Source organism: Rhipicephalus microplus, chromosome 8 (genome assembly GCF_043290135.1).
Source record: "Rhipicephalus microplus isolate Deutch F79 chromosome 8, USDA_Rmic, whole genome shotgun sequence".
Lineage (NCBI taxonomy): Eukaryota > Metazoa > Arthropoda > Arachnida > Ixodida > Ixodidae > Rhipicephalus > Rhipicephalus microplus.
This window is the reverse complement of record NC_134707.1, coordinates 82,322,002-82,340,990: the sequence shown is the minus strand read 5'-3', so window position 1 is coordinate 82,340,990 and position 18,989 is coordinate 82,322,002. Positions and strand designations below refer to the sequence as shown.

Genomic DNA, 18,989 nt, shown 5'->3' with positions numbered 1-18,989 from the left:
CAAAGTGGCACATGCATTTACTTACAGAAGGCCATGCATACATTGGGAAAAACCCAACCGTCAAGCGCGTCTCCCTTGTACACGAAAGTCGGTATTTCCGAAGTCATCGCTTCAGCATATGACACGAGACGTTGCTGAACCACCTGATGCCCTGCACTCTTCGTCTCGCATACGTGGTCCACCACCTGGGTTTTCGTCACCCGGTCCTTCAAGCGCTCCTAACGCTCACCACTTGCCTTATAAGGGCGCCGTATTCGTGGCAGATGACCTGGTGCATCGAAGAAATACTCTGCCAAGCCATTCTTCTTCCGTACGGTTTCATGTATCACTGTCCGGTGCACACACCTTCGAGAATCCAAACAAAACAGAAGGCTCAAACGCATCGAACGTCCCACGCTACCAGGCGCAAGAAATACTCGCAGTGAACAGCGAAAAAGAAGCCCCTGAAGAGCTTCGTGTCATTTCTACGGCACCGCAGAGTTGCCAAAATCTGCTGTTCAAACCTAGTAATGCCATGTCACCTGTGGTGCCCACATGGAGAGCTCAGCAATTCAGGAATCGAACAAATTCAGAAGTACATGATACATCCAACCTCACACACAGTTGTCTTTCGGAAGCGCCCGTAATGAACCCCGTCACCGAAGCCTCTGAAGAGCATGCTAGCAATGATGACGCATTACCAACTATGCCAGACAAGCAAGACACCAGTTCACCATTCATCAACTGTCTACAGGACGCGTCAAACACCGAAGGAAATGAATGCCCCATTCCGGAAAGGGCGCCACTACAGCCATCTTTTGAGCAGCCTCAGGAAAGCAAGCAAAGCCAAGTTCATAAACTTATGCTACAACGAGAGTGACTGCAACGAGGGCATCGACAAACGCAAAATTCAACGGAAGCGCACTCACAAATAAAAGAACATAGGAAAATAAGATCTCTAAACCAAAGACCAATTCAAGATGTCAGACACTTTCGCACAAAGAAAGGTCACCAGAGACGCTCCCTGCCTCAGCTATTACACCAACTGCACCACCACAGAAAACGCCGAGAAAGACGCGGAAGCACTGCTTGCACACCGCAAGCACTCAGGCACTTCATCACAGACTGTCAAAAAGCACTAAAGCGACAAGCACCGGGATTGCACCATTCACGACGAAAAATACATCCCCGACGACATCCGAGCTGCCGATGCAACAATGTGTTCCAACCTTGCTCAGTCCCCAGAACAGTTCAAGCAGTTCAGTGTTCATGTGTAGCCCACTGTGTCCGGAACGCAACAGTCAAGCTCGTCCACCAGAGTCGTCATAAAAATCACCGGACTGCTCCCTCGGCCTTGAAGATTTAGTGAGATTGTGTAACTCCGTCGGCACGTGAAACTGCGAATTGGGCCATTATTTTGTTTATTTTGTTTTCAATTTGTTGTGGTTTGTAACCGGTGCCAGCTTTCGGGGGGAGGGGGAATCGTGTGACGAATGAAGTGATGGTTGGTAGAAGCTGAGAAGGAAGAAGTGAGATTAGAATAAACATGGAGTATAAGCCAGGCCACGTCGCCCATTCATCATAGCGTCCCACACACACACACACACACACTATATATATATATATATATATATATATATATATATATATATATATATATATATATATATATATATATATATATATATATATATATATATATATGTGTGTGTGTGTGTGTGTGTGTGTGTGTGTTGGCAAATTTCACTATGTTGTAACATAGCCTCGTAACAATTTCGTTCTGTAAGAACATAATTGAGTGATTACTGTTGTGATGGATAACTAAGCCTTACTTAATTGTTGGTTTCCCTAGCGTGCACCCGAGAGTGACCACTGTCGAAAGTGGGGGGGGGGGGCTCAGCCCCCCTTAACTTTTCTCGGGGGGGGGGGGGGGTCGCACCCCTTGCTCCCCCCGGCTGATACGCCTATGCTTAAGCACATTTTCGTGAAACAAGTCTAGACGTTTGGCCATGGCCACTTCATTTGATAGCGTTCGCAGCGTAATCGTTGAAGCATGGTAGGCCACCCTCTAACCCGCGACGAAAGTTCTGCAGGCGGTCTCGTTGAACGACGTCGTATTATTCTTGAAGTAATCCACTACTTTCCGAAGCGCCTTCAAGCGGCTGTGGGTGCCGTATATGTTGAGGTTGTGGCATTTGTTGTAGTAGTCATCGTAGTCTATGTCGTAGACCGCGACGCCGAACGGCACGTCGGTTCCAAGGGCCTTCACGTGGCACAACTGCGCATGGACAAAAAAGGCGTTATGTGGAAAACGAACAAATTTCTCAGTCGCGCACGCAATTAAACTCGAATAAATCCTGCAGCTGACTTAATCCTTAATTTCGCCGTCTTGTAGCGCTACTGTCATATTGGGGCTTGTTCTCTTACGTATTGCTCGTGTTTCGCCGCATTGACAGAGTGGATATCGGAAGCCACGTTGAAAGAGTTTCCTGGTTTAGATGTTCTCCGCAAGGTGCCGCCACAATTACACCTGATCCGAAGAGTTAAAAAAATGCTGGAGTGGAAGCTCCCGCAATGCTTTTCCAGCAGTAGTGAAGCCAGGTTTTGCGCTCCAAAGATTTCAGAAACATTCTATGTTTTGGTAGTGCTCACTTAGACATCAAGTGGCTTCAATTTGTTAGTCAAAAGGCTACTTTAATTTTAAAGTGAAAGATAGTTGTTTCCGAAGAAATAATCTGCAGAGGCTTGTATCGGTGGCTTAATCTCCAATAAGATTTATCTTGAATTTGAGGCTTACTTAAAAAGAAACTAGTAGCACAAGGACGAACTTTGAGCAATATCTGCCCCGAAAAGGTTACCACGTTTAACTCGTTGGGCGTGCGAGGACAACGCTCCTCCTTAATCGTCAATTGACAACAGCACATCACGCCCCTAGTATATGGCTGCCGCAGCCGCCATCTTACAGTTGGCACGGCTTCACTCGTGGGCAAGGATTTCCACTCTAGCATTTTTTTTCAAACCTCCTTGAAATGATCACAAGAAAAGCATTCGCTCTTTTAACACTCTAAATTATGTAATCAGTATCAATTCACTTGAGTGTGCCTATATCAAATCATGCGGCGATGTCACATGCCTCAGACAACAGCCCATCATGTGCCTAGTAAGAAGGCTGCCGCAGCCGCCATTTCACAGTTGGCACGGCTTCTTTCGTAGGCAAGAATTTCCACTCCAGCAATTTTTTTCAGACCTCCTTGAACTTATCACAAGAAAAGCATCCGCTCTTTCAACACACCAAATCATGTAATCAGTATCAATTCAGCTGAGTGTGCCTATGTGTGCCTATATCAAATCATGTGGCGATGTCACATGCCTCAGATTTGCAGCAGATGCCTGAAGGCATCCGCTTCATTGACACCATAGTATCGATCACTGATCTTGAGCAGAGCGTTTCTACTGCCATGGCAATAGTTCGAAAGATATGCGCATCGCCCTCAGTGCCCATTATCCTTTGTGGTCAAGGACCGTATTGCGTACCTTCTCAGCAAATGCCTGTTCGTTATCGTAGGTAAAGGTGCGGTCGATCTTGGGCACATAGGTAATCATGGCGTGGTGCTTGGTCGAATAATTCAACGAAGACACGGGCCGAGCAACTGCGCTGGGGCACACCTGGTAAAAGGAAGCAACTTTTAGGCAAAATAAGCAAATATTACGCATTATTAACCACTGAAAGGACACGTTAGCGAGCGATAAAATCTGCGTCCGGGGATTATCACTCCCGGATTAACTCACGTGGTGATGTCCTAATAGAAGCAGTTCTCTTTCCATATTTTATATTCTAGCTTATATGTTGTGGGAATCGAATGCGCTCTTCTCTATTTCGCCGCGCTTTCCGGGTAGCGTGTTTAGTGGCGTGCGTGGCCCGGGAACTGGAAACCCCCGCAGTCGGCATGATGGCTGCCCTGGCTTCACCGCATAGCCTGGCTACAGTGAGCAAGAACACTTCAGCTTGGCGGCTGGCACGTGTCAGACGTCGGTGCCTTGCCGACCGGTATGCGCGGACATGCTACGCCAGCACATGATAGGCAAGGCCACGTCACCGCACTTCGCCTATCATGGGCTGCCTCTGACGACCCCCTCTTCTATGAGTTCGCTACTGCGCTCGCACGCTTGGGAGATGCTCGCACGCCTGCAACGGAGGAAGTCATGCTACGCCTTTGCAGACGACTTCTCGTTCCCGCGCTTCAGTGGTTCCCCTTTGTGTGAAAGCCATGGCGCCGCAGGATAGGGTACTCGATTAGTCTTGCGGAGTTTCCCTGCCGGCCCGCAAGCGCATTATTGGTGCACTGTGCTGTATCTTTGGTAAATAAACCCATGTTTGTTGAGCTCCTGCCTCGAGTGCCATCTCTGCTCAGGGTCAGAGAGTCGACGAACCCGGCCGTATAGAGTCTGTGCGGGGCGGCAGCACAGAACGTCGCGTGCTGTTCCGGTGGCTTCGTTGGGTAAGCCTTTCGCAAACCTATCGCCGTAATGCCTAACTGAAATGACCCAATGTCTACATTGCTTCACACATATATATTCTGGAATTTTGGCCCTTGATGAGAAAAGCGTCTGAGAATGTATTTACTACGAATTTACAGGCAAGCGCACAAGATGGAGCCCAGTGCGCACGAGAGACCAAACATCTTGTTCTTTCCTATCGAATTCATCTGTCGTGCCTCGTAGCAATATTGTTTTTTGGACGAGCAAAGATGCTGCATCTGAAAAACGAGTTCACTACTCTTTTTACTGCACTTCAACTAATTAGAGTGCAATAAAGATAAAAGCTCCCAGCTCTCTCTTTGGGTGTACAAACCGAAGTAACAATTTATTAATAACTGTTGTTGAACTAGTTGCTAGTTCGACACATTGTAAGTGAAATTTAGCGGCTCTTGAAAATCCCACTAACACTCGCGTCTTCGCACACTCTTCCATACGAGGAGGACACTGTTTTGAAATGAGAGCGCACTGCTTAGACGTGAACAGAAAGACAGGGACAAGCGCTTATTACCAACTGGGTGGGGCTGACGTACATATATCTTTTATCAGTTCTATTATTTTGGTCTATGATTTGGTCTTATCGTATGTGCCATGGCACTGTTTCATCTGTCAATATACATTTCATAGTTTTTAAAATAAATTATTAGTTGGTAGTAAGCACTTGTCCCTGTCTTTCTGTCCGCGTCTAAGCAATGCGCTCTCATTTCAAAACAGTCATGCATCCCCTACTCGCCAATCAACCATATTGAGGAGGACACACCAGGGCGCTGTGTGTGGTGCGTCGTCCTCGTCTGGAAGAGTGTGCGAGTGTTAGAGGGATTTCTAAGCTCCGTTCAATTTTACTTACAAAACGAATCGAATACCTCTTGACCATTTACAAAAACGACCACTGCGGTGAGCGAAGTGGCCTTCGCTCGATCTATCTGCAACGCAAACTTTGCGACGAAAGCACAAAGCGTACAAACATCATCCCCTTCATAGAGATGCATGCTAGTATGGGCAATCATGCCCAGTAGGTCAAAGCACAGGGTTGAGGTGCGCATCTGAATGTTGGTGATTGATGAGTTGGGCCATGACCTTTAAAGCACACCCTATGAGCTATTTCACTGGTCACGGCGAAGAAGCCTATGCAAACAACGACCACCGCTACTTGCGTTTTGCTGTGCGGTGGATTGTTACAATAGTCGTGCTTGGAGCGTAGAGTGGCACACTTCCCTATAGTGGCGTGCTCCAAAGCAATGTAATAATAATATCTGCAATTTTGCGTCCCAAAACCACTTGATCCCAAGACGCCATAGGGCTCCATAACCATATATAATGTTTGTTGTGTTACGTTCACAGACGTCAAACCGAACATCGGCCTCAATACATTTTGACTCTATTGAAACGCAATCGCTGCGGCTGGCATAGAGTCCACAGACTTCGGGTCAGCTAGCAGCCGAGGCCACTGATCCAACCGGTCAGAAACAATCTATTTTGAGCTCCTTTTCTTGATTTTGATCATACATATACACAACTATATGCATAAAAGCATGGTGACAAGAAACAAAAACATTACGAGTGTGTCCGTATAATTAATATCCGATTAAAATGTCATGTAGGCAGCGGAAGCAATTTCAGTGTATAGTGGCAAGTTTTATACAGGTTTTAGAACATGTACGTTATGTTCGCTTACTTCAGTGTAGCTGCCGAACGGGATGGCTTCGGACCAGCATGGGTCATAGAAGCCAACTCTCGCGGGGCTTACGGGGTGTGCCCAACGTCCTTTCAGCGTAACCGACACGACGCCTTTGGTGTTCGTCCCATTGGTGTAGAGCCATTGGAGTTGGTACATGGGAGTAGCCTGCGCCGAACATTAATTCTCGTGTTATCAGCCGTTGGATGCATACACATCATACCATGTCCCTAACACAGGCTGAGCGGCTTAATCATTGCGGTAAAGGGTCCCTGAAACAGTTTTCGACATTTCGACGCTGTTTATACTACAGCATCGCCGAATGAGGCTATTCGAATTATTGATAAGCGACCGAATTTTTCAAAGCAGTTACGGGCAGTTATAGGTATAACATCCCTCTCAGTGCTGTCTCTCCTCCTGAAATAATCGAAAGCCCTGCCGTCGCTGGCGACGGTGGCGCGCGCGACTAATGCGCACCATACTTTGTTCACCAAGACAGATGCGCGTCATACTTTGTGTGTTCATGCGTGCATTTGTACGTCTGTGTGTGTAACACGAAAGCCAAACTGAGAAACGTCAAAACAGGGAGGGGTTTTAACCCCAGGTTCTTCCCTCTCTTGAGTACACCTTTGGATGATCCCGCCTTCGGACAACATCGCCGAACACTACATGGCCGTGGCTACATTCACGACGGAGCTGCCTAACTTTTCATAAGGTGGTGCGTTGCCGACGAAAAACTGTACTTCGCTATGATGTCACTGAAGAGTGTGCATATAAACTTCGCCACGCTTACGCGTACCCATTTCTCCACTTCGCGAAGGCAAGTTAACCTTAGTTGAGACTACAAAGGCCTGGTTGAGCCCCGTCAGACATAGCCGAGTTTAATTGCGCAATTCCTAATAAAGTCAACCCCAACTGAGAACAAATAAGCCTTACAAAACTTGATGAATACCAATTACTTCACTTTGTGCCAAATTACGAACTACCCATAAAGAACTGGCTAATCAGCAGAACAACTGACGTTAAGTTTAATTGGTCCTAATTGATCCTATTTCAGCATAACCCCCTGATGAAATATGTCACGCTGAAAATGAAGAGAGGAAAAAAGAAAACATGGCCGTGAAATGTATAGCGTATATCAAGGGCTTGTGAAAATGGAAGTGACGGGGAAGAGAGTGGGAAAGAAGAGGCAAGATCGTAAAGAGAAGCATAGCCATAAAAGGAAGTGAGAGAAAAAAGGCGGCGTTAAACTCAGCTGTTTCGACGGCCTTGACACTAGTGCTTCACTGACCATTTTTTTCTTTAAGCGAATGACTACATCATCCGATTACGCCACCGAGTGGTATCTTGTTATATTTAAAAAAATTGTGCAAACAAGAGTTTAATGCACGAGCTGACGTTTCGAAAAGTGAACTTGCCTTCTTCAAGAACTCCAGGCTGGGAGTATAAAAGGGCACTGGCATTTCACGGAGGTGAGTTTACTGTCATACAAATGTACTGAATGCAAACTGTGCTCCTTTATGAAAGGGAACACTCGAGCGCGTGACCTGTGCTCTGCGGTGGCTGCCTATCGCACTATCAACAGACAGCCAAAGAAAGCACGTCGGCTTTTGGCGTCATCGATTGACAAATTATATAATGAGTCGTGACCGTTGTACAAGTGATGTTAGCTAAGACTCCCGCTTCATTCTGATAATGGGCGGTGCTGCTAAAGCTGGACGGGCTGTCTTCAACCTTCGGTTGATGGTACTGTAGGCAACTGCCGCAGTGCGCAGGCCTCACACTCACACGTTCCCTTTCATAAAAGAGCAAGTCTAAAGCTCAGCAAATGCTAATAAGATTTTTTTCAAATGAGAAGCATTTCTTAGCAAACTTCAGCGACTTTGGATCTATCTATCTATCTATCTATCTATCTATCTATCTATCTATCTATCTATCTATCTATCTATCTATCTATCTATCTATCTATCTATCTATCTATCTATCTATCTATCTATCTATCTATCTATCTATCTATCTATCTATCTATCTATCTATCTATATAGCCGCCTACGAATTTTAACTCTCCTGGCCGTTTCGATAATGGTATCGATGCCAAACTTGGTATGGCATAACATGACTGTATGAAGAACATATTTGACTAGTCATGACATCAAAATCTGCATATGAATGTCATGAACGTCATGATTTACATTTCCTGGTCCTGCATCTCTTGCGGTGGTTTCGTTCACGTGGCATGTTGCAAACCTGGTATGATATGACATGATTGCGTGGCGAACACAAGCGACAGACATTAACATGAAAATCATGACATGCGTGTCATGTAACAACATGACTACATGCCACGCTCATGATGCACTGGCGGCCGTTTCGCTAGCTTCACTTATACCAAATTTGGTATTACGGGACGTGAATGGATGACGAAGGTATGAGACTGGTGCAAAAATGATGAACATTAGATGCGTGTCATGTTACAACATGACTGCATGCTACGCTCACGATGCGCTCGCGGCCGTTTCGCTAGCTTCACATGAAGCTAAATTTGGTATTACGGGACGCGAACAGACGACATAGGTAAATGACATATCAAAGCATGATAATGACGACATGCATGTCATGTAACAAAAAGACTACATGCCACACTCACGATGCACTCGCGGCCGTTTCGCTAGCTTCACATATGCCAAATTTGGTATTAAGTGACCCCAATGGATGACGAAGGTATGTGACTGGTGCAAACATGATAATCAAGAGATGCGTGTCATGTGAGAACATGACTACATGCCACAGTTAAGGCACCAATACATTTCGACGTGGCGCGGTGCGCGTGCTCGCCAGTGTTCATTTTGTTGCGTCATGCCGGCGTCGCCACGCCAGGCGCCGGTCCTGCCATATACTCGCAGGCGCACGCCGTGCTGCGGTGCTTTGACGCATGCGCGTTTCAGCGCGTCCCGCATCCCTCCATCGAAAAAAAGGGGGAGACGCAGTGTTGTCTTGATAACGCATCGGCGCCAAATGCAGCATGTCGCATTTCGCGCCGGTTGCCGTCGGGCCGCGCTTAGGGACGCTGGTCGCGCCTGGCGTCACACTATAGAGTGCTCACGTTCTGCTAACGTAGCGTCGCTGTTCCCAGCGTGCACGTGCGTCAACACTACATTGCAGTATATTGGGTCCTTTATGATGTGCTCGCGGCCGTTTTGCTAGCTCAGCATATACCAAATTTGGTGCTACGCGACTTCAATGGATGACATTATATACGACTAGTGCAAACATGGTAATCCTGACACGCGCGTCATGTAAGAACATGACAACACACCACGCTCATAGCGTGCTCGCGGCCGTTTAGCTATCTCCACATATACTAAATTTGGTATCGCGTGACGTGAATAGATGACGAAAGTAAACGGCACATCTAAACATGATAATCATGATACGGAAGTCATGTACGGCATGATTAACTCCACCTCGTAACGTTATGTTGATTTTAAAGTGACATGTCATCCTTCCTCATTCACGCTTCGCGTATCATCGATTTCCACTGCACATGGGATCCGCCAATTTTTTTTTATCTCTCGTCCTGACACCGACCGTGACTCATCTGTTCTGATCAAGCCTCAAAGACTCTCGCATTATAAAGAAAGAAATGTGTGCATACCAAGTTGAAGTTGTAGTCTTCAAAGATGTCTGGAGTCGGAATGTCATCAGGGTCGCGCGTTTGGGGCACGATGTAGCAGACGCCACGCTTGTCGTCACCGAGTCGGTAGTGACCGATCGAGATGAACAAATGCGGCGTGAAGCGGAGCTCTCTGTTTGAAGATGAAACAATAGCAAACTCAATGGCTTATACCAACTTTTGGTCGTATGCAACTTTGGAAGACTGCGTCATTTTCTCCTCAAAGGGGGATGCTCACAGGGCTGCACCATTGGGCACGCAATCCTGACTGACGTCACAAGAACGTTTTCGCGTACATGAGCGGAATTATTTATTAGCGAAGGCGATCGCCTGGCACGTTTTAGTCGTCTGGACGGAGCCTATCTGGACTTTTTTCAAGTTGTTTGCGACTATAGACTATTTTACAGGTTGGTTTGTGTGCCTCCATATTGGTCTCTTCTCCTTTGTCATTTGAATATTTAAGAAGTAAACGAACAATTTTATGACACAAGCAGACGCACGAAAACGGCTCAGTTTGTGCATACGGTGTTTCGTGGCCTTATTTTTTGACTTTGCGATGTGCAACTACAAGAAAGCGCCGACTTGATAGCCCCAGATTGGGGCATTGACGGAAAAATACAGAAAATGGTTAATATAATTAGATCGAGAATTGATAGGGACAATACGACATTTTTCATTGCGCCTTTCATTCTCCTTCTTATCCCTCGCGTGCATTTCTGTGGCCTAACCTTTGGATAAAGCCCAACTTTCTGCTCGCCCATTCCTGTGCGTCGCCCTTATAGGCATCTCTTTGGCCTCTACATAACTCCCCGTCTTCATTACACTTTGCGTTTCCACATTCCCATCCAACAACGGCTCTCACTGACAAACAACTTTACGTTAATCATCATCATCATCATAATCATCATCAGCCTGACTACGCCCACTGCAGGACAAAGGCCTCTCCCATGATCAGCCAATTAACCTGGTCTTGTGCTTTCTGTCGCCACGTTATACCCGCAAACTTTTTTTGATCTCCTCGTCCCACCTAACTCTCTGTCTCCCCTTCGTGCGTTGGCCTTGTCTGGGAATCCAGTCAGTTACCGTTAATGGCCACCGGTTATCCTATACCTACGTGCTACGTGTCTGGGGCCCATGTCCATTTCCTTTTCTTTATTTTAACTATGATATGTTTAACCGCGGTTTGTTCCCTGACCCACTCTGCTCTCTTCTTGTCTCTTAAGGTCACACCTGTTAGTTTCCTTCCCATCGCTCGCTGCATCGTCTTCAATTTAAGCTGGACCCTCTTTGTAAGCCTCCAGGTTTGTGCTCCATAGTTAAGTACTGGTAAGATGCAACTGTTATATACCTTCCTCTTGAGGGATAGTGGCAATATACCAGTCATGATTTGAGAGCGCTGGCCAAATGTGCTCCATCCCATTCTTATTCCTTTAGTTACTTCAATCTCGTTGTTCGGCTCCGCGGTTATTACCTGTCCTAAGTAGACATATTCCTTAACGACTTCCAGCACCTCTCCACGTATCACAAAGTGCTGTTTTCTGCCGAGATTGTTGCACATTACTTTAGTTTTGTGCATATTAATTTTCAGACCTACTTTTCTGCTTTCCTTGTCCAGTTCAGTCAAGGCAATGCCATCTGCGAATCGCAGGTTACTTCAGTGGATTTCTCTGTTACCTGATTGATAGTATGCATATGGTCTATTGTGGAGTAGCCGTTACGAAATCCTGCTTGGTCCTTTGGCTGATTGAACTCTAATATCATCTTAGTTCTATTAGCTATTACGTTGGTGTATAGTTTGTAGAGAACGGAGAGTAAGCTGATCAGCCTGTAATTTTTCAAGTCCTTGACGTCTCCTTTCTTATGGATAAAGATGATGTTAGCGTTCTGTCAAGATTCTGGTACCCTTCCTGTAAAGAGGCACTTTGTATATAATGTGGCTAATTTTTCCCACACAATTTCTCCGCCATCTTTCAGGAGGTCTGTTGTTGCTTTATCCTCACCAGTGGCATTGCCTCTTTGCATTTCTTCTAGGGCTTTCCTTACTTTCTCTGTCGTTGCTGGTAGAATGTCACCCTTCTCACAAGACGCACGGGTGCCATGCGTTCAGCCCGTGTGCTCAGATTTTGGGGCACGTTCCTCCACTACGGCATCTCTCATAATTTCATGATGGTTTTGGGACGTTGAGCCCGACATATCAATCAAAAATTCTATTTTTGTGTATTGCCATGTGGATAAAAAAACCTATAGGTTCCATCAAGCATTTGCCTAAGATAGCTTGAAGACAAAAGCCTACTCAGAAGATCGTAATGGCCCGACTGCGGTAATGGTCCCCCTCCAACAGAAAACTTCTTACAGCTGATAGGGTTTTGCAGCACTGCACGACGCAAGTTGGGGAACTCGCTCCAGAGCTGACGCGGACTCACTCCGACTCCAATGGAGCCGTGAGGCTGACCCCCGTATTCTAGAACGTCCCTCCACTCAACGCTTCACCTTCACTTGAGAAGGCCGATGGGAGCACATGTCTTTAGGCAGGGAAAGTCACTGCATATCACCGATAATGTGCTGCGATTCTTAAGTAGCGCAGCGTCACTTTCAGCCGAGCAGCGGTGCAGTGCTCAACTCTGTCAAGTGGAGGATGAAAGTCGAGTCGAGCAGCGTTTGTGAAGACGGGGGTGAGTCTGAGATAGTCAAGGTGAGTAATTCCGTCTGAGTCCAGCTCAGGAAAATTTGGTTAGTTCCCCTCATCTGTTTTTTTTTTTTTGCCAACCTGTGCTTCAGCATAGGAGGCGTCGCTAGCTTTCAATGCCATACCTGGTTTCGCACTGTGTAGGTAAGACTAGTATAGTTTTGTCGTAATACATTAGTGCTAAGGACTTAACCAGCTGTCTTTACACAGCCATAGGGAAGTCAATAAGTGCAGCTTTCTCAAAGACGCAGCGTAGAAGGAAGCAATTATATATTGTGCATCCTAAAGGGTGTCACTAGCCTGGTTCAAACTTTTACCTGAAGTCCTCGGCAAAGCTGATGGCCCAAGAAAGGCCCGGATGTGACACAGAGATTGCCGTGACTACTGTCGCACCACGGCTTCTTTGGATGTCCAGCAGCCGGTTTATATTCTGAACACAAAAAACAATTGAAAGTGGTGAAGTCGACGTGAGAAAAATTATCACTGCTCAAAATGGAAAAGCGGAAAGTGCAAGTCACTCCACGTCGTAAACAGAAAATGACAGCCACTATAGCGCACACCGCATTAACCATTACACGTAGGGAACCATGTTTACGGAGTTTGTTGTGTTTTCTTTAATATCGGAGGGTGTTTTTCAGAGTTTTATTTTTTGAGAAAATACGGCGTTTAACGGAGCCCAATTCTTCAAAATTTCGTGCTCGAATTTAGGAGTTGTTGCAATTAGCTCCTAATACTTTTATTTGCTATGGAAATGAGTTGCATTGTCGCTGGTAATCCTGCTTTTCTATCCTTACTTTTTTCTCTATTTTCTTTTTATATATCCTGTCCATTAGGCTGGTGATTTTCACTGCCGAAAACTCGCCAGTGTACTGGGAAGAGGGAAAATGCTTTTGAGCTTTTTCTCCAAGCCTCGGTTATCTTCGTCGCGAGAAATTATTATTATTAATATTATTATTATTATTATTATTATTATTGTTATTATTAGTGGTGGTGGTCTTCTTCTAAATACCCCGAAATATTTAGAATTCTATAAGACGAAAATAAAGTGTGTACACACAAAATTTCTACTATATGCTGGAAACCCCAACGTGGGCAAATATTAGTCTTGGGGCTTGGGCATGCATCGTGACAATGACCCGGCAGTCTGTAATTCGTACGGGCATCCTGACTTTCGCAGTATGGGGTGCAGTGGGGAATGGCCCCCATGTATTTATTGGTGTGTAACACCTCATTTGCGCTGAATATTATGCGATTGAATGCATCCATTCGAATGGATGCATTCATTATGTGAATATTATGCATCCCCATTCGTCGGGCTGCGAGTATAATTAATTCCAGATTTCGTCTGACCAGCTCTTGGTGCAGCTGCGTTAGGGTCTCATCGTCAAAGTCGTTTGAGATGACTCTACTGCCGCGTAAGCCACCCACGGGTTAGCGAAAATATTCAAATAAATAATGAACAAATAAATAAATAATACATTTGTGTCGTGTCACCACCGTTCAATTTATTTTGTCACTTGTGATTCGAAAGAGTCCTGTGAGCCTCTCGCCACGCACGTGAATCCGTAGCTCGCAAGGGCGAGTGCCAAACATGGGATCGTATCATTCGCGGGGCAATGGCCGACTTCGCCTCATATCGAAGTGCGCTATCGAACGTGTGATACAAATTCGTACCTTCAGTGTTCCTACGGCAGCTTTTGTGTGGTATCGAGTCGGCATTATGGGAGTGTCGAGAATTCCGGCATGGAAAATGGCCCGGTTCCAAAAAGCTTCAAGTGGACTGTGGTTGGCCACTTTCAGATCTTCCTCCGCCTTCGCGAGAAAGCTGCAAAAGAAAAAAAAGAAGAAAAAACACTATCACGGAAACTAATGTTACAAGCATCGTGTCACAGTCACCTAGAGAGAAAAGGAAGAAACATCAATGAAGAATAAAATCATGAAAAGAAAAAATACAGGGAAAGAAAGTCAGACATAGAAATAGAATAAAAAATAAGTAGAGAAAAAAAGTAAATATATAAACCAGCTCTTCGAAGGGAGCCATAATGGGATGGAAGCAGCAGCGGTGCGCCCGCCGTCGACACGGAAAAAAACGGACGTCAACCGCGGTGCTGGAAGAACGGTATAAAGCAAAATTGGTGTAGTCTTTGTCCGAGTAAACATTTCTTTGAAACGCACAGACACGGGAGGCAGGTTGGGTTTTGTGCAAGTTTTATGGCAGATGAACGAGCCGAGAGAGTGTTTCCCCTCGATGTGCGCTCGAATGTTGCGAGTGGTGGAGAGGGCGAGGAGAGAAATATTACACGCAGCGAGTGGCGACGTGCTAGGGAGAGAGTGACGCCAGCGCGCGCACTGCTAGGGAAGGCGGGACCTACTTGGCACAGCCCCAACACTTGCGGCCAAGAAAGCGTGGTGCGGATGGAGGGACATCGTTACATAGACGAGTCAAAGAGCTGCTTCGCATCTAAAAGAAAAATCGAGGAAGGAAGAAAAAATATTGACAACCTTTCGGCACTATTAGTTCGGAGGTGCCTTAATTATTTTACAGCGAAAGCTGCTGTGATATCACAACAAGGGTCGCGTGCGCTGTAGTTGTCCGCCGTCGCCGGTGTCCGTAACCACTATTGTGCTAAATAAGAAGAAGATTTTAGTAAATAAAAAAAACCCAGGGCACAATGGGATTCGAACCAGAGTCCTCTACATGCCAGCCCAACATTAGCCACGCCGCTCCTTGGAACTCCCCTGTAAACTATCCTTAGGAAGGCTTGATGTCGGGAAAAAAATCACGGTAATACGAGCAATAAAGCGTTTTAGAATGGTAAAGGAACATCCCGAAGTCACACAATGAGAATTGCGTAACAAGTCAGTCGTCGAATGTTCCGACCCCTTTACAAGAACTTCAAACATTATTCTTCATCGTCGTCCGCAAGAGCAAAAAAAAAAAACGGCACAAAATACCTTGCAAGTGTGCAGCGGGTACCACGCTTCTCCGAAGGTCGACGAAGGATGGCATAGCGAATGCCTGGTCGAGCCCCACCAGTGGGTGTGCCACAAGAAAAGGTGAACAACAACGAGAATTCCTGCCTAATGCACAAAAGTTATGATGGTTTGTGGCGTAGTGGATACCCTGCAAGTGGGTTTGCAGCACCTACCCAAAAAGTTGAAAAAAAAAAAAGGCTCCGGAAGGCCGCTCTTCCAGCTTACGCAGTGACAGCGATGTGCATTCTGCGCAGGCCTGGTGGTTTTCTGGTTCATTCGTTCATTGCCTTTCCTTCAAGCACATAAAGTACATTCATAAAGGCAAAGAGTTTCCTAATATACACTACGGGGAATTCTGGCGCTAGTGTCTATGGGAGCTGCAACGAACGGCGCTTCAGCGAGCATGGGAATGATGGGTAGTACGCACATTTGTCCAATCTTCGTACTTCTGGCCTACTTTTGGTTCCGTGTGTGTTCGTGTGGCTTGCAGCTGTTTTCTCACGAAACAAAAATCAGCAAATGTTCAGCGGTTGTGCTTCACCAACTTATTCTTTTAAACTTACCTTTCCAAATCGGGTCGCAAAGTTCAAAAGGGTTGAATCTTTCTTTCAAAACAAAACCGAAATACAGCATAAACGAAGCCGCAAGTACGAAGACTAGGCAAATGTGTGAACTACCCATCATTCACATGGTAGCTGAACGATCGCAGCGGCAGAGTCCTGTTTAGTTAACTTTAGGAAACTCTATGCATAAAGGGGCTCGACAAAAGAACGAACAATGTGTGAAAATAGTGCAACATTTGACATTTGAGCGCCTTATCTCAAACAGAAATACACTGCACGAACAGTTTGGGCCTTGACTAATTAGAAACATTAGAAATTTCAACGTAAAGAGAAATATAGCTGATCTCTTCGGAGGGGGGAGGGGAAGAGGTCTTGCATGAGAGAGCTCACGGCATTTTCATATACAGGGATCATTTCTCTTCTTCACCATGGTCCCGAAAAATTCAGGCCATTATCATGTGCCTATCTACATTAGAAGTACAATAAATTAGTAAGTTTACCGCGTTCAAAATGATTCATTTTTAGAAAATCAGCGCGCACAAGACGAAGACACTGGAAAAGAGTAATAAGACACTTGCAAAGAGTAATAGAGTATATGAACGTTATCTAAGAATCGAGTTTTATTGGGAAAAAACACTAACAAAAAACCCGCGAGCATGCACTGCAATTTTAGGTTATTCGAAAAAAGTAGCGAAACATGCGCGCCTAATAATATTATCGGCGGTTGAACGTCCCAAAACCAAGATACAATTATGAAAGACACTGCCGTGCAGGACTCTGGAAATGTCTAACGTCTGGTATTCGCTAACGTGCACAATTCACGCTTCCTTATCATTTCGCCTCCGTCGAAATGCAACCATCGCGGCCGAGATCGAACCCGCAACCTCCGGGTAAGCGCGCGTACCTCGCAATTATGGAAAGGAACATGAAGTTCAGATATGCAATCGTCAGGCATTATTTAGATGGCTGCGAGCTCAAGAGCCTTCTTTTCAATAACACCGTCGTTTTGTTCAATTACAAAGTAAAAAAAGGGCCCGCTGTTCCTTCCTGACCACAATGTCGGGTGCACGGTGATTGCTTATCTGAACCTCATGTTTGCTTGATTACCAGGCAAACACGTTTCGTCATTTCTTTCACGTAACAATAAATATCCCGCATGCATGGTGTTGGTTTCTCGTGTGTTTTGCTTTTAAGTGAAGTTCAGCTGTTACAAAGCGCTCGTAGTGTGTCCCTATCTTATTTTATCTCTTGTTTTGTTTTCGTGCTTTTTTTTTATTCTGCACTAAAGTAAGGGCACCTTTGCTACACACACCTCTGGTGGAAATTCCCTCTCGTGAAGCATTGAACTCTCTATGGGGACCTGTCTGTTTTCGGTGACTGTGCTTCAGCAGCTGCTGACGCAAGCGAACATCTATTTCTGCTGCTGATCGCTCGCATCACTGGCGCACGCGACCAGTTTTCTTACCAGAGCGACGCAGCCCGCCCGCCAGAACCCACCCCGCCAGAACCCTTTCGGCAGGCTTCTCTTTTTTTCTTTTACTGTCTAAATTTGCACAAAAGGGGACAAGATAATTGTATTACAATACACAACAAACGTGACAGAACGAACGCTATACCACGCGTCAAGCTTGTGCTAAAGGACATCACACTTTAATATTCCTTCATAGTAAGCAGAAATTTTACCGTAACTATGAAGGAACACATTCGTTTGTTCTTGCTGCCTCGAGGAACCTTTATATGCTTTATCTCAAATACTGTCTTACTGGTCCCCTGTTCGGGTCACAATGATATTCAGGCATTAGAGAACGCCAAATACTTTTTTTTTCCTTAAACAGGTGCCCCATTCGATAAAAAAAATGGAGGGCGCATTTTCATACTGATTCAGCCCGCTTCATCGGCGGCCCTGGCGCGTTTCCGCTCACAAGTAGAACTTGCGACCTACTGAGCAGCATTATTGATTTCTACTTTACATGGAACATCACGGGGAAGACATAGCTGCGCCTGCAGTGCCCATATCATTGCTTTCGCATAAGAAACGCGGCGCTAATATCATTACGTTCTGCTCACTCGAAAGCGAAGCCGATGCCAAGCGTCGTGTGTCGGTAGTCGCGGTGGTTCCCGAGGAAAGTGTTCAGGCTCTCCGTGTAGCTGGCAGGATCAGGAAGTAGGTTGTGGTTGCCTTCCTTGTACAACGAATCGTAGAATATGTAGTCGCACAGTTTGTCTGGCGGGAACTGGCGAACCGTGGTAAGCTTCTCGCCCATGATGCACACCAGGGGCTGCTTGCCGACTGCAGCGCAAGGGACAGTTCTACATTACAAGCCTGGCTGCAGACCTCCCCTTTTCAAAATTGTCAAGCTGGCTTTCTTGCTATACAGTATGAAATAATGGCGGCTAGTCACTTACTGCTAAATGATCAAGCGTCGATTTCTAACGCTGGGATGTGGAAAGTGTGGAGTCAGTTTGCTTGATATAAACACGCATAGTAGACAAGCTCCGGCTGTTTTAACTAGGAACACGTCTCAGCTTGAAGCCCCTATAGAGGTGGTGCGATTACTTAGGCCATTATTAGGCGCATAGAAGCGCACGGCCGAATTATTAATACGCCTCAGTGAGGCTGTGTAGAAGTATTATATATGCGACCTTTAGGTAGAAGAGCTGCGCATCTGTTTTTCGAACACCGCTAGCAACCGTACACTGCAGAGAAGCTGATGCGCAAGCGAATTATTGAACTCCCCAACACCGCTGCCACGAATGGGTTTTAGAGGGCTCCCTCGGGCCCTTAGTAATATTTGCTTTAGATTCGTGTCATGAAGCTCCGACAGGGAAGATATACGTGTGTCGATTCAGCGCCGTTTTCGAGGGGTGCACTGAAATAACTGATGCCGTAGGCTTAACAAG

The 18,989-nt window shown here is 45.9% G+C and overlaps 1 protein-coding gene across 2 annotated transcripts; it reads right to left on the bottom strand.

Moving 5' to 3' along the window:
• Positions 1-2,009: 2,009 nt before the first annotated feature.
• LOC142768632 (uncharacterized) lies at positions 2,010-18,373 on the bottom strand. 2 transcript variants are annotated; one of them, XM_075870643.1, is made up of 7 exons: positions 18,156-18,373; positions 14,224-14,374; positions 12,867-12,979; positions 9,846-9,996; positions 6,191-6,358; positions 3,514-3,645; positions 2,010-2,257 (listed from the first exon to the last, which is right to left on the bottom strand). In XM_075870643.1, the coding sequence occupies exons 1-7, from the start codon at positions 18,350-18,352 to the stop codon at positions 2,048-2,050; spliced, it is 1,122 nt and encodes a 373-aa protein (XP_075726758.1). In that variant the 5' UTR covers positions 18,353-18,373; the 3' UTR covers positions 2,010-2,047. The 2 variants fall into 2 exon arrangements, with proteins under 2 accessions (XP_075726758.1, XP_075726759.1); XM_075870644.1 differs by lacking the exon at positions 6,191-6,358.
• Positions 18,374-18,989: the final 616 nt, after the last annotated feature.

Coding starts and splice junctions, on each gene's coding strand:
- LOC142768632 (XM_075870643.1), bottom strand. CDS start 18,352: ATGGGCGAGAAGCTTACCACGGTTCGCCAGTTCCCGCCAGACAAACTG. Junction 14,375..18,155: donor GGCATCGGCTTCGCTTTCGA/GTGAGCAGAACG, acceptor TTTCTTTTGCAG/CTTTCTCGCGAAGGCGGAGG. Junction 9,997..12,866: donor AGCTTTGCCGAGGACTTCAG/GTAAAAGTTTGA, acceptor ATCTTCAAACAG/AGAGCTCCGCTTCACGCCGC.